Source organism: Parasteatoda tepidariorum, chromosome 10, assembly GCF_982258835.1.
Source record: "Parasteatoda tepidariorum strain Cologne lab strain chromosome 10, Ptep-v5.0, whole genome shotgun sequence".
Taxonomy (NCBI): Eukaryota; Metazoa; Arthropoda; class Arachnida; order Araneae; family Theridiidae; genus Parasteatoda; species Parasteatoda tepidariorum.
The window spans coordinates 1,222,032-1,237,239 of NC_141764.1; the positions used below are offsets into that span (position 1 = coordinate 1,222,032).

At 29.4% G+C, this 15,208-nt stretch overlaps 1 protein-coding gene across 1 annotated transcript in view; it reads left to right on the forward strand.

Annotated features, from left to right (window-relative positions):
- The first annotated feature begins 2,411 nt into the window (after positions 1-2,411).
- LOC107440857 (Kv channel-interacting protein 4-like) overlaps positions 2,412-15,208 on the forward strand; it is an 80,550-nt gene continuing 67,753 nt past the window's right edge. The window contains exon 1 of the mRNA XM_071184648.2: positions 2,412-2,487. Within this exon, the coding sequence (XP_071040749.1) occupies positions 2,466-2,487 (22 nt within the window). The 5' untranslated portion in view covers positions 2,412-2,465. The remainder of the gene's footprint in view (positions 2,488-15,208) is intronic.

Sequence of the window (15,208 nt, forward strand, 5' to 3'; positions counted from 1 at the left end):
TCTACCTTTGATGCCTCAAATCTTGCTTCTATGATGAAGATGGACACGTTGTGCCCCCAGCGTGCAAAACTCGAGTTGCAAATTCAAATACCTATGACATCCATGATGCTGACGAATCCTATGAAACCATCTTGGAAAATCACTGTTGGCAATTTCAACAACATTTTGTCTCGCAGTGGACTGATCGTTAAGACTCGGCAGATCATCGAAATCAAGTATCACTGGATGCGGTCAGTGAGCGGGTGGGTGACCAGGTGGATCAGTCTGCGTTGGGACACGATGGTGGGCGGTATGGGTTCTCATTAAACTGTTCTACAGTAAAGTGCTCGACTTCACGTGTAGGTCCTCGGGCTACCAAAATCCCCTCTGCAGAGGATCAAAATTGCGATGGCAAGTCTTCGGATCATCCTCAGGGATGTTTCCCAGACCGTCGCTCATAGCCCATTGTTCTGCCCTAGTGTGACGTAAATGAACTACTACTACTCGACCACATCTTTACTGGAATAGATGTGTTCATGGTGAAAACGCCAAATAAGTGAATTTAGCGATTCGTTATTGTATCGAATGCTTGCCAATACATCTTTTCCGTAAAATGCCCTTTGGCAGGTATTCACATAAAAGCCTGGTTGCCTACTGCCCTGCCCTCGATGACGCGGAACGGCAGATCCGATGATTGCGTTTTTTAACTATGACAAATAATTTCAGGGCGAACCCCCGTACCCTCCTTAGTATAAAGTTTCGAAATATGCAAGAAAAAAAATCGTTTTTTCTTCTTCTAATTTTTAGACCAGAAATTCTTAAATTTTGTTAGCACCATACTTGAATCTTAAAATTGATAATTTATTCGTGGAATATATTTGAATACTTAGTCGTCATCAATATTTAAGTTGGTTTTGGATGAAAAACTGGAGCAGTTTTCAAAAAGTTAAATCCTGTTTGACAAAACTGGTAGGAAATGAGAATCATCAGCAGTAAATTTCGGAAAAAAATTCTAAAATTGCAGAAGAAAAAAAACCGTTTGAAAATACCGTTTCCTTGAAGCCTTATTGCTGAGAAATAAAAGAAGCAGATGTTCAGTTTTCATGTCAACTGCTGTAATTTATGTAGTTTTCGCATTCCCGCCCTTTTGCACGATTGATAGGGCCTAAATTGTAAAAAATTCCAGAAAAAATAGCGACAGAAAGCGCACTCCTAATTATATGTTCGACGGGCCATATTATTAGATTCACTCTTAAGATTCTATGTAAAATTATAATTGTCAGATAATGCTATACAGCTGTATTGTTTTTAATGTGACTGTTTGCACTTGTTTACGCTCCTGTATCAATGGGTAAACGTTGCCATGCAATACCTTAAAAATAAATGCAAATAGGAAGTCTACAAAAAAAACCCTCCTGAATAAAAACCCATTACATGAGTGTTTAAATATAAAAGTATTGCCTATAAACTCGTCAATCATGTCATTATTAAAAAACTGCAGTGCGTCTCATCATTTGATCTAATTAGTATAATATACTAATATAATGCTTTTAAAATGAATATTCTATTTTTATATAATATATCGTCAAATTTAAATTATATATTGTCTCATTTAACCAATAGATACACTAACGTAAACAAGTGCAAATAGTCGCGTAAAAACAATAAAGCTGTATTTATCACCTGATAATTAAGAATTTACACAGAATCTTACAGTGCGTCTAATAATTTGTCCATGGACTGTAATTTGTATCCTGTAGATTTGATTATCGGCTTACTTGAAACAGAGACTAGGCTATCTGGGTTGTTCGAACAGTTATGTATAAGTTAAAATCTTCCTTTTTTTTCAGTTTAGAAAGAACTATAATATTACATGTTTAATAAGTATGATATTCCTCATTCACTTTCGCAAAAATGTTTAAACTTTCGAAAGTTTCCTCGGAAACACCTCCAAACACTTTTAACTTTCTAAGCACTGTCCAGAGAGATAATGAGATTCGGTAACCGAACATTAAAAGCGGATTACATCTCTGAAGAAAAGTCCATGATCCCAAGCATCGATGCATCTCTCGAGATTGCATAAATCATAAGTTTTACAAGGGCTGAAGGCGTGGGTGGTAGCAAGGAAGCCTCATAACAATTCACCAGGTGAGTAATTCACCTGGAACCTTGATTTCCAAGAAATCAGAGGAGCACATCGTATTAAAGAAACATTTTCTCTTGAAAGAAACATTTTCCGCCAAAATAAGAAGAAAAAAAAGGGGGATTCCGATTGATTTTTTATGAAGCCAAATGGAATGAGTGGATGGGAGGGGGATCGACGGAATGAAGGAAACTTTTTGCCCACTAACCTTTCTTGATGACTGCCCAATCGATCCTCACCTGTTGCCCTTCGTTGCCGCGCACCCCCCTGAGAAGGTGCGCGCGCATTCTTTTCTCCAGGATCAGGAATCATTCCTTCACACAGATCCCGAGAATCCTTCAACATGTTCGGGAGCAAGAAAAAAGGTAAGGAAGTCATACCTTCGATGTGTTGTCATTCCCCACCCCCATGAAGAATAAAAACGAAATTTCGTTCCAATCGATTCATTTTTTTTCTGATTCTTTAAGAATTTTTTGGAAATAACACTCGAATTTTTAGGGATGCTATCGCGTGAAAGAACAGAATAAGTTTGAAAAGTTTTACGCGCGTTTCTCTTTCGAAGAGAAATTAAACACTTAAAGAGACGTAGTTCTTGCGATATTTTTTAGAAATGTTTGAACATAATAAGTAATAAAAAAACCCAGTAATTTTAAGACAGTAGGGTGGTTTTGAATAAAAATATATTGAGCCAATTATTGATTGATTATTGAATTATTGTCAACCATTTTAAACGAGTTCTTTATAATCTTGAATTTAATATGGCAATATAATTTGTGCTCAAATTGCTTTGGCTTCACTTTTTTAACTGAACATAAAATAGTAAAAAAATGAAATTTATAATCTCTCAGGTGATAATTTATGAAACTGTAAAATACTCTTTTAAGAGAAAATCAAAACAATTTAACCTCCAAAAATTACTCTTTGTTATTAACAAAAATATTTTGAAATTTTAAATTTCTAATTTTTCAGATGACGCTTACAAAAAATTTTAGTTATTTAAAAAAAATTCATAGGAAAATTTATTGGAAGTCGAAAAAATGTACGACTCATAAATAGTAAATGAGTTTTTTTTAAAATAAAGCTTAATTTTGCACGAAAAAACTGAAATATAAATATTTTTAACGACAAATTTTACAATTAACTATTTTAATCTTACCATAGTCAACATTTCAAAGTAGTAAAATTCTCAAAATGTTTTATTTCTTAACTACCTTATGAAAGCAATCTTGCTTAGTTACTTTATTTAAGTAATTTTAATTAAGTACTTTAAACACAAAAGATATACTACACGCCTCACCGCAATTTTGATCATATTTAATCATGATGTTCTTTAGTGTTTTTATTTTTTACCATTCGTTTATTTTGAGAAAAAAAAGTGAGCTACGTCTTAGCTTGAATCTTTCATTGCCCATGAAAATAAGATAATTAAACCTTGCATGTGTTGTGGAGTATGTAATATAACACCAAAAAGCTTTTTTTTCTTAACATAGAGTCCCTGGCCGCACTATAAAATTCTATGTAAAATTATAATTATCATTTGATACTATACAGCTGTGCTGTTTTTCCTCTGATGAAACCGGTTTGTATTCGCTTACGCTCCGGTATCAGTGGGTTAATATTATCATGCAATACGTTCAAAATAAATACAAATAGGAAGTATATGAGAAATCTCTTGAATAAAAACGCATTACATGTATGTTTAAATATAAAAGTATTGCCTATAAACTCGTACAAATCATGTCTTTATTAAAACACTACAGTAAGTCTAATCATTTGATCTAATTATTATAATAGACTAATATAATGCTTGATGTTATAAATATTCTATATTTATATAAATATATCGTCTAATCTATCCTATCGTCAATCGGGGGTACGCGTTCTTATGCGAAATGCCTTGCAACAAACGAATTCTAAAACGAATAAAAATGAAAAATAACGAATAATTTCAAAAAAATTTATTTAAGAACAAAGCTAGTCATGAAAGTTTACGATGACGTATTTTTCTATTGGCTATTTTTTGCAGAGTTAACAGTTAACAATGAGTTGTGTCAACAACCAGTAGTGATTTTTAACTTTTGTGCAATTTTTTTTATAGTAAAAAATACATTCATTTTTTTTTGTTAGTAGTACACAGGTTTACGAAAAATTTAGAAAGGGTGCACAAAAGTCATAAGTTTGGGATATACGGATGTAGGTTAGAGCTATTTATAAAACGTAATAAAAAGATTAATGATAATAAGAAATAATAAGCAAAAAATTGGAATTGAAAAATTTTGTTTAACCAGTTGAAACGCCTGTCGTATCACGTTTCCGTCAAACAACCAGAGATAACATATTCAACGCATTTTCGATATGTTACATTTAGTGGCATTATTCTTGCTTTTCATTCCTGTTTAGAAAATGTAAATAAAATCGAGGAGTAAAGTATACACTTCATTTGAGTGCTTGCGAAACATTGTCTTTCCTCTCTTGTAATTAATAATTAGAAGTAATGTATATGATTAGAAATAGATAATTAAAAATTATCTCATCTAACATCTATGAATTCAGTGCTGTTATTTTAAATAAACCATATCAAACAACGTGTTAAGAGAAATATTAAGCCAATTACTATTTTATTTAGTAAAATGCATTTGCCATCAAAGTTTTAAAAAATAACAATTAAATAAAGATGAGTGGAAAGTTCTGAAAAATAGTTTGGTAATTTTACCGCGTTTCTTGAGATTATGGCTTGAAAATCATTTAACCTGTTATAGTTAGTTAGCCGCGTTGTATGTGTTACTAAATAGAGGTTAATATAAACAATAATTTTGAAAAACGGAATTTTCGACATTATACTAGAACTAACAAAAAAAAATTATCCTATATACGATTTAAATACCATAAATTTCAGTATCTTCATCTAAAATGATATAATTCCTTAAATACGTTTTTTTTTTGTCTGAGTATTTTTTCGAACTGTAATAAATTCAGCTTTCACCCGGTTGGGAACAATTGAAACTAATATTGTCCACCAGACTCCCGTTAAATTATAATTCTTGTTAGAATGCTTAATAATTTGATCTTAATAATTGACCACTACTTAATAATTTGGTCTAATTATTATAATATACTAATATAATGCTTGATATAATAAATATTCTATATTTATATAATATATCGTCTAATGTATCCTATCGTCAAATTTATATTATATATCGTCTCATTTAATCAATTGATACACTACAAACCGGTTTCAGTCACATAAAAACAATAAAGCTGTATACTAGTATCACCTGATAATTAAGATTGTACATCGAATCTTACAATACGTCTAATAATTTGTTCAGGGAATGTAAATGTTTGACAATCAGATATAGAGAGTGTTAAATAAAATATGATGTAAAAAAGTTCTGAAAATTTATTTTATAGTATCAAAGCAACATCTGACTAAAAGGGAAGAGGTAATTTTCGTTTAAGAAATACGCAGACGATATGCTATTTAATCTCCAAGTTAAATACATGATAATCATAAAAATTGTGTATATAAATTATTTAGCTCATTAAATAACTCCTTATTTGCATTTTAAAATCAGCAGTGCATTGGGCATACCAATGGAACTAATGTCGCAAATAATTCTGCATCATTCTCCATGCATGAATGTCATTGTCATTTCAGCTTTTCAATAATTGTTTATGATTATTTGCACACACACAACACGAGATTTCCGATTAATAATAGCCGTTGTGCAGTGCATTATCTAAATGGCGCCATTCAAGTTTAATTTGTTTAACCACGCATTATAATGACGAAACTGCGTTTCTGCTTCGAAGCTATTACATTAATAGTAAAATGTTGAAGTTTTAAACAGTAAACTTAATTCATTTATAAAAAGAATAGAAAATTAGAAAGTAGAGATACGCGTACACTTCCTGGCCAAATGATTAGACGCACTCTAAGATTCTATGTAAAATCTTAATTATCAGGTGATACTCTATACAGCTCTTATTGTTTTTAAGCGACTGTTTGCACTTGTTTACGTTAGTGTATCAATGGATTAAATTAGATGATATATAATATAATATAAATTTGAAGATAGGATACATTAGCCGATATATAAGATAAATATGGAATATTTATTATATCAGGTGTTATATTAGTATATTATAATAATTCAACCAAATTATGAGACAAACTTCAGTGTTTCGATAATCGCATGTTTTGCACCAGTTTATAGGCAATACTTTTATATTTAAACATACATGTCATGGGTTTTAATTCAAGAGATTTTTTACATACTTCTTATTTGTATTTATTGTTAACGTATTGCATTGCAAGGTTAACCCATTGTTACGCTAACGTAAACAAGTGCAAACAGTCGCTTAAAAGCAATAAAGCTGTATAGAGTATTACCTGATAATTAAGATTTTACATAGAATCTTAAGAGTGCGTCTAATAATTTGGACAGGGGATGCAGTACATAGTAATAAATAGTTATTTCTAAGTCTGAACAATTTTGTGAAAGATGCGTCCTAAAATCAAGTTTGCTTAATGACTTAGGAGAGTTATTTAACATCATTCTATTGTCTTTTTCACTAATATGCTCATAAACAAGAAATATTTATGAATTAAAAAAATGTTCTTTCTTACAGCTGAGTAGTTGTTACATTGACGAAATCGAGACTTTATTTTTTACTTGTAGTAGTGATTTAAATAAAATTGTTTTAATATGCTATATTTCTGTATCGGGCTTGGAAAAAAAATTTTCTTTAGGGCAGATTTTTTTAATCCCTAAAAATATCAAAAGGTTTGAAAACTGTGAAATATTTCTAGAAATATGAATCAGATCGAAAAAGGGAAAATAGACACATTCGAAAGCCGCGGTGGCTCAGGGGATAGAGAGGTTCGCTTTCCAATGAGTTGAACCGGGTTCGAATCCTAGCGATGACTGATTAATTTGAACTCCGCCCTCGGCTCTAACCGAAAACAGTGTTGACGTAAATTATCCTCAGTGGTAGACGGATCACAGGTTAGTGTCCCCTTGCCGTTAGGCTGACTGTGAGAATTTTTCGTTGCTTCCACTTAATGTAACGCAAATGTGGGGTAGTTCCATCCAAAAGTCCTTTGCGAATGTAAAACTTCTAATGCTCGATCCAGGTGTGCCCACGTCTTCTGTAAAGGGTTCAAAATTGCAAGGCTGCGGAATTGAACATTGGTAGTCGTAAACCCAAAATTGCGTCGGCTGTTCAAGGACAGTTATAAAATAAAATAAAAATAGACTCATCTAATATTTTTTCTATACGCTATTCAATGATAGCAAACTCGATCTTCCTCCCCCACTTTTGGGACGGTTTTATTATTGCAGATTCGGATTCTCCAGGCATAAATAACCTTATTTGAAGGTTCATAGGACCATAGTTTCATGTATTTTGCTTCACAGATGTTGCAGTAACTACGAAAATTTTAAATGGGCTACAAAATGTTTAAAATTGTGGTATCTTGAGACCCATTACAACATAGATTCTCAACCTTTTTAACGTTAAGAAGCAGAAAAAAAATATCAACGCCCCCCTTTGTGAAAATCCAGTTATTTAGAGCATGAGGATAGAGGGGGTGAGCTAAGTTATAAGAGACATTTTTAGGCAATTTTTTTACGCTTTAAATTTGCTTGTTTTTTTTGTTTTTTTTTAAAAAATAACGTGTACGTTAACTCGATAAGTTTCTCCCTGCAGGTAATCGCTGTCTATTTGTCATATTAAAAATAAATATAGTAATGAAAATAAATGCAATGAGTAAAACTATGCTTAAAAAGAGTAATTTGTTCTTAATTAGATAATTAAAAAAAACACCCAAAAATTAAAGTAGCATCAACTAAGCAATCAAGTTATTATGTCAGGGGAATGATTGCACTTGATGATTCATAACCAGTTTCTTAACTTTCGGTTGGGTTCAATATTTTTAGTGAGGTGGAGACGCCTCGTTGCATGATTTCGAGTCTATTTCTCTTTTTTGTGTTTTTTCGACAAGAGTTTCTTCGGACTAAGAAAGCAATTGAGATCAAGCTTAATCAGTCTAAAAACAAAAATTAAAATTTATAAGACTCTTATTCTACCTGTATTGCTCGATGCAAGTGAAACATGGACACTAAAAGCAGACACTCAGCGTACTCTTGGTGTTTTTGAAAGGAAAATCCTTTAAAAAAAATATTTGGCCCAGTACAGGAAAGAGGCTGTTGGCGAATCAGATACAACTTTGAATTATATAGACTCTATGGACAGCCACAGATAGTGCAGGTCATCCGAAGCAATAGATTAAGATGGCTTGACCATATCTGGAGAGGTCCAGAAAGCAATGCAGTACGATACACCACTTTTAAAAATCCTTCTGGATCTCGGGCCAGAGGAAGACCTTCAACTAGATGGCTGGATGACACTACTAAAGATCTTAAAGTAATAAATATTAACAACTGGAAAAAAGTCGCCATGGATAGCAGGCGTTGGAGGCTACGCGTGGTTGAGGCAGCCAAGGCCTGTAAGGGGCTGTCGTGCTCAAGAAGAAGAAGAATATATATATGTGTGTGAGTGTGAGTATGTTTTCAGAATTTTTGTTTTTCGAAAAATACAATTAAAAAAAATCGATAAAAAAACTCGAACATGTTAATGTTCATTTTCTTAATCAGATAGATCTCGAGATTCACCCCTTTAAACAGTTTGTACAATATCTTAATTTATCAAATGCAGCGCCATATGTGAAGCAAAATTCATAAATTTATGGGTCGAATAGGGTTACTTTTCTCTGGAGAATCCAAACCTGTCATAAAAATAGAAGATGATATTTACGATTTCACAATTGCTCCCTCTCCACCCCCAGAGATGGGGGGGGGGAGAGATCAAGTTTGGTATCATTGGATAGTTCATTTTAAAAAATATTGAATGCCTCTATTTTCAATTTTTCGATCTGATGTAAAATTCGCTTTTTTTCTACTCACATATCTATACTCTAAGTAAACGTTTTGGGCTAATATATTTAATAATTTAATCTTTTAAGGTTACAAAGCATTCATGTATATAGCTAACACTAACAAAATAGAAACATATCACACAAAAAATAATAATAACACGTGCCTGTGTAGTTATTTTTAAACATACGTAAGGAACCGCAGGCGAAAGTCTCCAAAATTCCGCTAATATTTAATGTAATTCCCTCTTTAGAGGGGCATAAAGTGATTTTATTTTTAAAAAATTAATCAAGAAGAAAGATACAAATTTTATTCAGACTTATTTTCCTTTTTTGTCTTAATGATTGTCTTCCGACTTTACTTCCAAAGAAAGGTACAAAAACTCTTCACAGCTAAAGTGATTTTAAAGTGAAGTGATAAGAATAACACAAAACTAAACTAAAACTATTCGGAAATGAAAGACGTAGATTCTATTTTTAGAAATGAAAGAAACTTTTAAAGTTCATTAAGTGTTTCTCGTGAGATACAAGTTAGCAAGAATTTTTCATTCTTAATTAAAACGGGATTTCCTTTGTCTAAAAGTAAGAAGAAAAATTTTTTTCATTTTAAACATTTCTCCGAACACATTACAAAAGAAAGAAACGACTATAATATTGAATTTATTAATATAAATATTTAAAATGCTTGAAAACCCATTGCATAATTTGAAAAGAAATTTACTTAAAACAGTCATTTATTGAACCTTTCACTAAGAGGAGGGCACGACTTTGGAATGAAACTTGGCATACAAATACTTAAGTTATGATATACTTGGCACTCTCTTGGTATGTTTAAGATCAATCACCCCTATAAACAATCGAGACGCGTTAGCCATATATAAATTTATATATATTACGACCAGTATTAATTGGGGCCGGTATGGCCTGGTTGGTAGGGCACTGGATCCATGTCCAAGAGTTCGTGGGTTTGATCCCGGACCGGTCGAAGACACCCCGTGTAGTAAATGGTTACTAATGCACGTTAAATCTGTCGAGTTGCAAAGTCCTCCATGTTCCCATAACAAATCAATACCTCTGGGGGTACTGATTCAGGAGTTTCTTTGTCTTCTGGATTGGTTCTGAATGACAAGGCTACGGAGTTGAACATAAGTAGTCGTAAACCCACAACTGAGTCGGCTGTTCAAAGACGCATATAAGACAGTATTGATTTAAATTTTGTTTTATTTCATTTACTGCATTTTTAATAATTAAGTATTATCTGTTTAATAAGTAAATATTACTACGTCTATTATCAAGCAAGCAGGAGACTGTTTCCTTTTTTTCTTACTTTCTAATTAATATTTTTTAATAGTTAAATATTGCTTAACATTTAAATTATATTTTATTTAAATTTTTTTAAATAAAGATTCTTGTGTTTAAAAATAGCATCAATTAAATTAAATAAAAATGACTTTATTAATATTTTTTTTAGTTACTAAATGCAACTTGACAATTAAAATGGAGAAAAAGTTAACTTTTTTAATAAAAAGATATTGGTTAAAGTAATAATATTTAAAAACAGTGGTTATAATAATGAAGAAAGTGTAATAAATGGAAAATTTATTTATCCAAAATGCAATAATTGGGAAAACTATTTTCATTTTAAAAAATTAATTTTCTCTTCACAGGGTTTTGTTCAGAATTGAAGTTAATTGTTAATTTGTTCAGTTCAGAACTGATAAATAAATTCTCGTCGAAACTTTATTCAAAAGTTAATCAGCAATTTCTATATGATAAGGCATGATAAATACGCTTCTTAACTTAAAAACGATTAAGAAACTCTTTTAATGTTTATGAAGAGTAGTTTTTTAGCAGATCAACTATAAAAACATTGTTTTCTGTTAACAATCTTCTGTGAAACATGCCAAAAAAGTTTTATGTTCAATGTTTTCATGATAATTATAATCCATAATTTTTTTTCATAAATCAAAATATAAAGTTCGTTATCAAAAATCTAACCATTTAACTATTTTAAACACTGTTCATAAATATTAATATTTCATTGAGAGATTGAATTATTATTGTAATTTAAATGTCAAGAAATATTTGATGATTTAAAATATAAAATAAATTAAAGTTATATTTCAACTATTTTAAACAAAAGAAGAAAGTTTTGTGAGGAAAAATAAAAATGGGAAATATTTCGCTGCGTGATTTTGAACCTCAATCTTCTCCCTGCCGTTAGACTACTTCACCAATTCAGAAGCGAAAATTTAACTAGTATATAAAAATATGTTTAAACTTTCCATAGCGTTTTTCTCGATTTTTTTTCGCAAGTGCGTATGTAAGAATTTCCCAAGTCTAGTAATTAGATAGCGATTTCGGTATATTGAGATAACTGACTTGTAAACAAATAATAATAATATTCCAAATAGCGATATGGACATTTCTTTTGATTACAGATAAAAAAAAATTGTTTTTATTTTAAATGCTCAAACAAAACTGAATTTCTTGTAAATTGCGCTAAATTTTTGATTAATAATTAATTAAGTTATTAATTAGTTATGTTTAAGTTAAGTATATCGAATTAAACATAATTCCAAACAAGTTTTATATAAAATACTTTGATTTGTTTTTTATAAATCACCTAAGTGGTGAACTTGAATTATCAAAAGTATTTTTTTTTCTGAGTTAAATTTCTCCTCTTTTATACATTTTCTTATACATATCTTACTGTGAATGACAGAAATAGGTGGTTGTTGACTTCCACCGGTTAATGTTGATAATCACATAGTCGCTTTGGTAAATGTCCAAATATATATTAGGTCTAGTTAAGTGCCACTGCCTGGTATACATTCGCCCGGTTAGATATAAGTAATGAACCCATAAAATAAGCAATATAGTATTTTTTTAAATAGAATATACTTACGTAAATGTAAATTATTATTCATTTATTATTCATTATTTTTAGTCATTAAAAATTATTATTATAATTTTAATAGTTATAAATTACAATTATATTTATAATAAATAATAATAATTATTATTAGTTATTACAAATTATTATTATAATTATAATAACTATAAGTTATTACAATAATAACTATAAAATATTATCGTGTTTATAATAGCTTATAATTATTATTATTATTGTAAATTATGGTTATTATAAATATGCCAAGTTAGAACATTAAAAGTTGATTAAGAAATTAAAATAAAACATTGAATAGCCAGATACTTAGATATTTGTTTTTTTAATATGAGAAACTAATTATGTATCATCGATAAAACTTAATTTACAATCAAAGTTTAAATAATAAAAAAAATGCATAAAATTAGAAAAGAATAAGAAGAATAAAAAACATTACTTCAAGAAGGATTTTTCTGAAGACGACAACGGATCGATAATTGATTCCTTTATATTTTCTTTTATGTAAGTGTAATTATGAGTGGTTTCTCCTTAATTATGATTCAGTGACAGATAATTTTCGCATCAACTACTTTTGTTTTATGAATCGCCAGGTAAGCAGGAGAAAAGATAATCAATAAAAATCCTTCAGTGATAATGTATACAATTTGTTTTTACAAAATATTTTATAGCGGAATGATAGAATGAATTGGATTTTCCGCTTGCATAGTGATACAAAAAGATTTATTGACAAGAGGGGCTAAAAAAAAAAAGAAATATACCTTTTAAATGTTTCTTTAATATCAAATTATTTCCTTTAACACGAGTCAACAATCAAGATTACAACGAGCGAGTAAAAACATTACAACCTGAAAAAGTCTTATAAGAAATCTCAAATAAAGAGTTTTGAAACGTGTTGGATTGCAATCTAGTTTACAGCAGTTTTATTAAATTGAATTCTTCAACCATATTATGGGGCAAATTGAACCATTTTAAACTCCATTTCACTATACTATGATTCAACCTGTGAGAAATTATGGTTTAATTTCAGATCATATTTAATGCTTCGACAAGCATACAGGATATTATTTAATTATTGTTCGAACTGAAAACTAATTTTTCTGAGAGTATAAACTGCGATTTTTCACATAATCGAAGAATGATGGATCAATAATAAAGCATCTGTTTTTATCTTACCAGCTATTTTTTTTTTATTTACAATTATATTTTTATTATAATATCATTTATTATAATATGATTTTTCTTATCGATAAAAACCAATAAAATTCTATGTTGAGTCTGATTAATTTTTATGAAATTTAAACTATCAGGTGGTTTTAAAACTCTAATTTTCAGTCTGTAGTTTTACGCAATTTCTGAAACACAAACAAGATTTCAGTGAATCTAACAAAAGAATAATCCAGACATAAAATTATTATTTTTTTTCATTATTTAGAGCTTAATAAATAAGTTTAGGAATTGTTTTTCTATATCAGTTTTGTTTTGTTTTATATCCTTTGAAATTTCTGAACATAAATTGAATTCTGAGCTGGCTGCATTCATATCCAATCTATAGGATCAAATCTTTTTCTCAAAAATACACGTAATTTCTTTTTAAATTTTTTCTCTTTTGTATCTTTTGCAAGTAGTAAAAATATTTTTAAATATTTACCGAGGAAATTTAGAAAATTTAAAGTAATATTTTTGTAAGTTTTGAGATAATTAAAAAAAAAGTACCCTTCAAATGTAATAGCTTATATTTTATTTATAATCAAATATTCCTACTTTTATTTATTTTCCAGATTATTCGTAAGATTTGTACAAGATGATTAACAAGATTATTATCTTTTAAGGAAATTTTAAAGAAAATCGCATTATCTTTTTATTTGTATCATTTTTAAGAAAGTTGTATATCATAATACAAGTAACGCATCAGTTATGCTATTAAATTACACATTTAATCTCCCTTTTTAAAAACAAATTTAAAATTTAAAAAACAAATATATATATATATATATATATATATATATATATATATATATATATATATATATATATATATATATATATATATATATATATATATATATATATATATATATATATATATATATATATATATATTTGTTTCTTAAATTTTCGGGTATTTTTTGCAATTGTTTGAATTGTATGAAAAGTATTGTTGTACTGCTGTACCTCTTTGTTACCGTTTTCACACATTTTAACTCCTGTTGACTGTTTTAGTTGATAGTAAGTTTTAGTTGATTTACCTTTTGTACAGAAGTACAGTGTGTTTAAAAAATTCCACTATTAATCATCTTAATCTTGTTATTTGCCGAAATTTGTTTCTAATTTTAGTTTGACAGTATACGTGCGTCAAAGCAGTTTTTCTTTCTTTATTTAATATTTTTCTTTCTGAATTTAGTATTAACTTCAAAATTTAACGAGAGATATGTTTCATTTTTCTTATGTTATAAATATTTCAGTATAATTGATTGTTAGATGAAAGTTCAGGAAGGAAATATTTTATATTATTGAAATTTTAAAATTTTTTTTACTTTGAAGGATTTTTTTTTGACTATCAAAATTTTGACCCTAGAATAATATGAAGTAATTATTCTTACAAAGTAAAATCCTTTTTAAAACTATTTTAATAATTAAATATCCTTTGCAATTCAAATTCGATTGAAATACTATCGAATTTGACAGTTTTTTTTAAAAGTGTCTCATCTTGACCTTATTACTTTTTACTGATATCAGCGACAGTTGACTAAGTTTGAAAAAAAAAATAGGAGGTACAAGTAAGCACGTTTTTTTAGCTTGAATTTTCGTTACTTGCAGCGGAAGTAAAAGTCTCACTATGTATTCAGAAACATAAAAGTTTAAACGTCGTTCAATAATATATCAAGTTTGAATTCTTTTCTTTGACAATCTTACTATCTACTAGCTCACAAGTTTGAAAACATATTACACATCTTGCATATATTTATGCATATAAATGTACTTGGGAATTCGTAGGACATAAAATGTTTCAGTGTGGGGGAAGGAAGGAATCGATGAGTTATTTTTATGACTTTTTGATATTAGATTTTGGATGCCTTAAAAAACACCCTGACGAACTCCTACGTTCGCCGCTTTGAATAAGAACGAGTCTCACTACGAATAAAATATTCTACGATGCTTTCGAGTATAATTTAAATATTCGAAGGGAATCTTTAAAAATGGTTTGTAAGAACTATTTCTAGCTATCGAGAATGTG